Source organism: Hylobates moloch, unplaced genomic scaffold (assembly GCF_009828535.3).
Source record: "Hylobates moloch isolate HMO894 unplaced genomic scaffold, HMol_V3 SCAFFOLD_7, whole genome shotgun sequence".
Classification (NCBI taxonomy): domain Eukaryota; kingdom Metazoa; phylum Chordata; class Mammalia; order Primates; family Hylobatidae; genus Hylobates; species Hylobates moloch.
This window is the reverse complement of record NW_026652282.1, coordinates 39,207,816-39,215,662: the sequence shown is the minus strand read 5'-3', so window position 1 is coordinate 39,215,662 and position 7,847 is coordinate 39,207,816. Positions and strand designations below refer to the sequence as shown.

The following is a 7,847-nucleotide window of genomic DNA, read 5'->3' as shown; positions in this document are numbered from 1 at the left end:
AAAAAAATTTTAAAAAAAACAAAAACAAATGAAGACTCTTGGGCTCAGGTTGGCAGATTAAAAAAAAAAAATTATTAGTTTTTCTGTTTAAAAATGCCATTCAGCATGATTTATAATCCTTTGGGTATATACCCAGTAATGGGATTGCTGGGTCAAATGGTATTTCTAGTTCTAGATCCCTGAGGAATCGCCACACTGACTTCCACAGTGGTTGAACTAGTTTACAGTCCCACCAACAGTGTAAAAGACACATGCACATGTATGTTTATTGTGGCACTATTCACAATAGCAAAGACTTGGAACCAACCCAAATGTCCAACAATGATAGACTGGATTAAGAAAATGTGGCACATATACACCATGGAATACTATGCAGTCATAAAAAATGATGAGTTCATGTCCTTTGTAGGGACATGGATGAAGCTGGAAACCATCATTCTGAGCAAACTATCGCAAGGACAAAAAAACAAACACTGCATGTTCTCACTCATAGGTGGGAATCGAACAATGAGAACACATGGACACAGGAAGGGGAACATCACACACCGGGGACTGTCGTGGGATGGGGGGAGGGGGGAGGGATAGCATTTGGAGATATACCTAATGTTAAATGACGAGTTACTGCGTGCAGCACACCAACATGGCACATGTATACATATGTAACTAACCTGCGCATTGTGCACATGTACCCTAAAACTTAAAGTATAATAAAAAAAAATGCCATTCAGTGCTAGAGGTCTGGAGAATAAAGAGTGTGGAGTTGATTAAAAAAAAAAAGCCATTCAAGATATTTCACCCTGGTAGATATTCAAGCTTTGTGAAGTTACATTCTGAGGCACTCCCAGGCTAAAGCAGTTTGTTAATTGAAGTTCCTGCAACAACTCGTGAGATGGTTGTTTGGGGAACTTCAGTTGAAGAGGAAAGCATTTGTCCTCATATTTTAAAAAAGGCTGATCATTTTTCATTTGAGAAAGTCTCTTTTCCTAAGAAGGGTGTGCATGATTAATTCCTGGTGATAAAAATAAGTTGGTCCTGTCCTTGTTTGCTCTTGGCATAGAGAGGGCCACTTGTTTTATTTTTGCTTTGGTGTCTATTTTGCGGAAGGAAGAAATTCCTGGGAACAAGACACGTTGAAAGATAAAGTCCAACCTTTCTTCTGATTGGCTGGAGACAGCCAGAGAAGCTTGCTTAGGAGGTGGATGTAGCCGTCAGGTTCTGGGGCGTGTAGCGTGGTGATACCACAGAAGACCTGGAGCCACTTAACCCATCAGGCAGAACTTCATAATCATACTTTGTAAATAGGATGCCTTACAAATGACTGTCCAAAGTCAGCTGTGTGATTGCAATTCTTTTAAACAAAATGTTTTTCAAAATCTCTCTTTAAAACAAACATTGTTTTCTTAAAACTTGCTACGTTGATTTTATCTTTTCGAAGTAATGCTTAATGATAAAGCTTCTGTTTGGTTACTTTAAAAAAGCATTTGAGCTTTACAAAATCTCTGCCAGTTTTGCCTGTTCATGGCAAAAAACATATTTTTCAGACCAATAGTTGTTTACAAATACCACCATCAACAGAAGTGCTTGTCTGCCACAAAAACATAAGTTTGTTCAGCTTCCCTCAAGAAAGCTCACCTCCACCAAAACAGGAACCTGATAATCTTTTTTCCTCAACAGACATATTTTTCTGCCTTTTTTCCTATCCAGCCACTCCAGTAAACATAAATCCTTTTAAAAACTTTTCTTGAAACCATCAGGCACTAAAACTTTTTAATAGGTAAAACCAAGGTAAAAATGGAATTAGACTATCGCAATTTATGAACAGTACTTAAGATACAAAGAAACCAAATTAAAAAAACATTCTAAGATCTGAATTTCTTAGAAGCTTATTACCAAGGACATTTACCTGCCCAAAGACATATCTTTAAAAACATCAGGATAATGCAACTCTATTTCCGAAATACATTGGTTTGACAATACAAAGCCTACTAAACTGTTCGATTTATTCTAGGCTAAATAGCTTTCTCTGAGTCTCCTTCAAGTTTTTGTTGCTCTGTCTTGCAGCCAGTGCATTACGAAGAAAAGAACTGGTGTGAGGAGCAGTACTCCGGGGGCTGCTACACAACTTACTTCCCCCCTGGGATCCTGACTCAATATGGAAGGTAGAGTAAAAGCCTGCTAAGCTGTGACTGAAATCCCCTGCACCTGAATCCAAACCCTAAATAGGTTCAGGTAGCTCTTCTCCCTTGTTTCTTATAAATACAAAAAAAAAAAAAAAAAACCCAATTTCCTTTGTATCTTATGAATGAGTTCGTGTATCTTATGAATGAAATCGTGTATCTTATGAATGAAATCATTATAATTATACATACACAATGGTGCTGCTTTTCTCTGGAAGAGCAATTCCAATCAATATAACCATAGAAGGTTTCAGCATAAAAATAGCATTTTACCCCATTCTTCATGATGTGACTATTACGCATTGCATGCCTGTATCAAAACACATCATGTACCCATAGATATATACACCTACTCTGTACCCATAAAAACTAAAAATCAAAAAAGAGTAGCATTTTAGGTAGTCCAAGGGTTCACCCACAGTGTCAGAAGGAGTGTCCTTATACTGAGTTAGGACTCAGTAAAACTTCCTCAGATGCCACTGTACAACTGCCAACACGGGGACAAAATTATAAAAACAAAATGAGTTCTAGACTGGGAATGAAGACACTTGGGTCCCAGCTCTGATTCTACCAATGACAAACTTTGTCATGCCAAACAGGTCACTTCTCCTTTCTGAACCTCACTTTCTTAGCAAGTGGATGGGAAAGCACGAAATGATGCAAAGTGAGCAATAATCAGTATGTTCAAGAAAGTGTGAGATTTTTTTAAATTTTTTGATCCTAATCCTTAGATGCTTGGAAGTATGAGTTATTTTTTAACATCCTTATTGAGACATAATTCACATACCATACAATTCACCTATTCAAAAGGGTGCACAGTTTAATGGCTTTTAGCATTCACAGCATTATACATCCAAGTATGTTGTTGTTTAGTTAATTTATTTGATGACAATAAATGAACTAATAATATAGCAGTGATTTTTATGACTATTATAGTATTACTAAACCAAGCAATAATTTAATGCCAAAAGCTTAATCTAAACAGAATGAGAAATGTAGACTAGTGAGTCAAAGACTGTTGAAAGTATACAGCAAATAGAGGGGTAAGTGGAAATGGCTAATCAATCTGTCCATGAAAACTGGTCAAATAAGGAGTAAAACCTGCTTATCAGAAGATATGTAATAACTTTGGTTAGCACTTTCTTTACCTGCTTAAAGATGGCAAAATATTATCCAAGAGAACACTCTGGGGCCAAGGGGCAGCACCTGATAAGCTAGGGTCATTAAGTTAATTTTTAGATATGCTGACTGTATTAGTCTTTCACACTGCTGATAAAGACATACCTGCGACTGGGCAACTTACAAAAGAAAGAGGTTTATTGGACTTACAGTTCCACATGGCTGTGGAGGCTTCACAATCATGGCGAAAGGCAAGGAGGAGCAAGTCACATCTTACATCGATGGCAGCAGGCAAAGAGAGAGCTTGTGCAAAGAAACTCCCATTTTTGAAACCATCAGATCTTGTGAGATCCATTCATTATCACGAGAGCAGCACAGGAAAGACCCCCCGCCCATGATTCACTCATCTCCCACCGGGTCCCTCCCACAACACGTGAGAATTATGGGAGCTACAATATGAGATTTGAGTGGGGACACAGAGCCAAACCGTATCACTCAGTGTAGAATATGTCAATGGTATTTGTTTCATTCTGCGTTTACTGGCTAAATGCCAACCATTTGCCAAGCACTGTGCTGAAAACTTCAATACCAAGGACAGCCTCCCTGCTGAGAAGGAGCTGACAGTGTTGAGGGCTAGGGTGGGGATGGGGAGAGGACATGACATCAAAAATTGACTCTGAAGTACTGACATATGTCCCTGGGAGGGAATAAGGATAAACGAGGGCACTACTGTATCACCACTCAGAATGTTACCACTGAGGTGAATGCTCTAATACAGGGGCATAGAGATACCACTGGGACATATAGAGGCACAGGCTAGCCTTACTTAGAGAAATCTGGGAAGGCTTCATAATGCACATACCACCTGAGGGTTGTAGGAGGCAGAGAAAGGCTATTGGGGATGCAGTCTGTGCAGACGGAATGGTATGAGGAAAACGCTAGGATCCCACAGGTTTCTGGAAGGTCTGGGGAAGAACTTTGCATGGATGGTGGATTAGGCCATTCTTGCATTGCTTAAAATAAATACCTGAGTCTGGGGAACTTATAAAGAAAAAAGATTTAATTGGCTCACAGTTCTGCAGGCTATACAAGCATGGTGCTGGCATCTGCTCAGTTTCTGGTGAAGCCTCAGGGAGCTCACAATCATGGCAGAGGGCAAAGTGAGAACAGGCAAGTCACATGGCGAAAGCAGGAACAAGCAAGTGTGGTGGGGAGAGGTGTCATACACTCTTACGTGAACAGATCTTGTGAGAGCTCACTATCATGAAGAAGGCACCAAGCCATGAGGGATCCGCCCCCATGATCCAAACACCTCCCACCAGGCCCCACCTCAAGCATTGGGAATTACAATTCTACATGAGATTTGGGCAGGGACAAATATCAAAATATTATATCAGATGGGCTATGGGTGATATTAAGGACAGAATGGAGAATCAGACCAAAGGGAGAAGAAGAACACTTTGCCCTGTATGACACATTCAGGAATACAAAACTTGATATTTCAACAGAGAACAGCTATCACTGCATTCCTTTTGTTTTTGGCTTTGTTTTAAATCAGAAGTGTGATATGATTGGATTTCTGACCACAGAGTGGTGGGTTTTATGCTCAATTTCATAAAGAGTGTCAGGAAAATACCTTTTGGTTTGGGGAACAAAGAAGACACTTACCTGAACTGGCCTGATCCTGAGCATGTGAGAGAAGCAAGATAAATCCCATCGTATCTGGCATTGATGGTGATACAGTAATGCCTACTTTTATCTTTATTCCTTCCCAGGGGTATATGTCAGGCTTCCTATAACTACCTTCAATTTGTAGGGTAGAAACTAAGGCACAGCATAGCTTAACATAATTCCCAGCTTGAACAGAGACTACCTGCCCAGACGACTTCCCTTGACCCTTCAGGGCCATGGCATTTAAGATATTGCAATGAGTTGTATATCCAGAGCCCTGGAAGTTCACAGTACATGTTCTGAAGGAAGAGAGAAGACAGAATTACCAGTACAACTTGGTAAAGAACTAAATATACATTTCTTAAGAAATGTTTCTTCTGGGTAGGGTGAAAAAAATGATTGTCGTGATTATGCAGAAAAACTCATAAGCCACAAGAAATATATGTGGAATTCTCCTTTATGATGTCCTATATCTTTTGTAAATATATACTGTCTGTTCACGCACCTGCAAAAGAAGGGGCAGGTATTTTTCTTACCTGGTTGTTGGACTCTTTTCTTCCCCTAAAGGAACATAATTTCCAAATGACAAGTGGAGGGAAACTTATCTCTTTGTTTAAAATTAATTCTTGGCTTTCACATATTCTGATTGATAGTATGATTAGTTCTCTAAGCCTTTGTTCTTTCTTCTAATATTTCATTCTTGGGGTCTAGCCAGGCCTCCTAGAGGTCTCCAACTGGGATTAGTTTTCTCCATTGAAAAAAAAAGTAAACATGCAGTGAAAAACGGCATTGTTTAATCAACATGGGGAAAGTCAATCCACCTTCTCTTGTAGGAAGTGTTCCTTCCTGAGTACCCTTAGGCTCTCTATATATTTCATATGTTGTCATCAATATACTAATACAGATGTTCCCCAAAATATGATGGGGTTATATCCCAATAAACCCACCATAAATTGAAAATATTATAAGTGGAAAATGCGCTTAATACACCTAATGTACCGAATATCATAGTTTAGCTTAGCTACCTTAAACGTACTCAGAACACTTATATTAGCCTACAGTTGGGCATAATCATCTAACAGAAAGCGTATTTTATAATAGAGGGTTGAATATTTCATGTCAAGTTTTAAATACAGTATTGAAAGTGAAAGACAGAATGTTTGTATGGGTACTTGAAGTATGGTTTCTACTGAATGTGTATTGCTTTAACACCATCATAAAGTTAACAGTTAAACGTTGGAGACCATCTGTATTCTATATAATATCTCTCCTTGTATTTTCTTCTCCTTTCTTTGATGACTGCAATCAGAGCAGGTGAAAGAAAACCCACCAATACAAGCCAGCTCATTTGGTTTTCTAATAAAAGGCCCAGTGGTGTACAGTGTTGACTAAGATGGAGCATGGATGTTAGTTCTTGACATCGCTTATCAGATATAAGAGAACCCTGAGACAGGATGAATAATGGCATGTTGACGGTGCTTTCCTTATGATATTTTTGTCAGAGCAACAATGAACTGCCTCTCTTACAGGCCAAGTGCTGTGACATTTCAGTCCCTTGTATAGCATGTGGACAGTCTACTAACTATTAAATATTATAGGGTGATGATACACCAGGCAAAGAATAGAAGGTAAAAATAGAGACTTTGACATCTGTTAGACATGGTTCAAATCCTGGCTTTGCAATTTTCTAGGAGTGTGGCTCTTGGCATATCACTGAACATTTCTCCAAGCCTCAGTCTCCTCATGTGTAAAATGAGATAATGATAATAGTAGCTATGCCACAGAGTTCTTTAAAAGATTGAAGAAATAATGCAGTAGAGAGAGGAAGTATAACTAAGTGGTTAAACTGTAGGTTCCAGAGTCAGATTGCCTGTGTTCAAATACCAACTCTGCCACTTACCAGCTGTGACCGAGAGCAAATTACTTTGTCTTTGTTGCTGTTTAGGTTCCAGGAAGCAGACCCTGAAACAACGATTAGCAGACAGGATATATATTAAGGCATGCCCTTTGGATTGGCACCTGTGGAAGGAAGAAGGAAGCAGGAGTGGGCATAGGGAGAACGTGGCCTGCAGTGCAGTTCCAGTGAAGGCCTCAGCTGACCCCAGAGGAAGTTCCAGAACTAGAATGGCCCTTTAGAGTGGGAGGTCTCAAGTTGGAGCTTGGGAATTAGGTATTTACAGCCCGTGGTGATCAGTCACTGGATGCAACTGCTATTGGAAGGAGGCATGACCTAGTAGGTGACATAGTTTTTTTTAGCAGAGGCAATCTCCAAAGAGGGCTGACATCAGTAGGCCCTCTTCTGGCAGCACTCCCAGCAGCTGGGGATAAGTCTTTCATTCTTGAATGGTGCCTGCGTGGTTCATCACAATGTCCACCACAGTCTACCTCCATATTCTCATCTGCAAAATGGTGATAATAATAGTACCGACCTCACCAGTACAGGCAAGTGTTCAAGGAATAGGAGTTATGGAGCTGTAGTCAGACTCTCAGATTTGTTAAATGTTACTGATGGAAAGGGTCTTAGAAATCAGTGGACCATTCCCTTTAAGAGGCAAGGAAGCCAGAGCACAGTGAGAGTAAGTGATTTGCCAAGTTCACTAGTGGAATAACCAGTGGGGAATTGGGGGCATGTATCACCTTGCCACAGAGCCAGTGAGCCATAAAGGGAGCCATGTGACTGGGCTTATACAGTCCCTCACTTCATGTTGATGAAGCAAATACATAATTTACATCCATTAATGTCAGCTCCTTCACCTGCAACTCTTGGTGCAACAGTGAACTTTGGCTTTTATTCTATTTTGTTTGTGACAAGGATCATGCAAGAGCTGGAGGAACCACATAAACATTATTCCAAAATTGCCAATGTCCTTCTTGATTGTT

At 39.9% G+C, this 7,847-nt stretch overlaps 1 protein-coding gene across 2 annotated transcripts in view; it reads left to right on the top strand.

The window, feature by feature from the left end:
* The window catches only part of MAOB (monoamine oxidase B), a 118,126-nt gene that overhangs the window by 107,359 nt on the left and 2,920 nt on the right, over positions 1 to 7,847 (top strand). For both annotated transcript variants that reach the window (XM_032756759.2, XM_032756760.2), the window contains one exon: positions 2,062 to 2,159. In XM_032756759.2, coding sequence (XP_032612650.1) covers positions 2,062 to 2,159 — 98 coding nt within the window. The remainder of the gene's footprint in view (positions 1 to 2,061; positions 2,160 to 7,847) is intronic.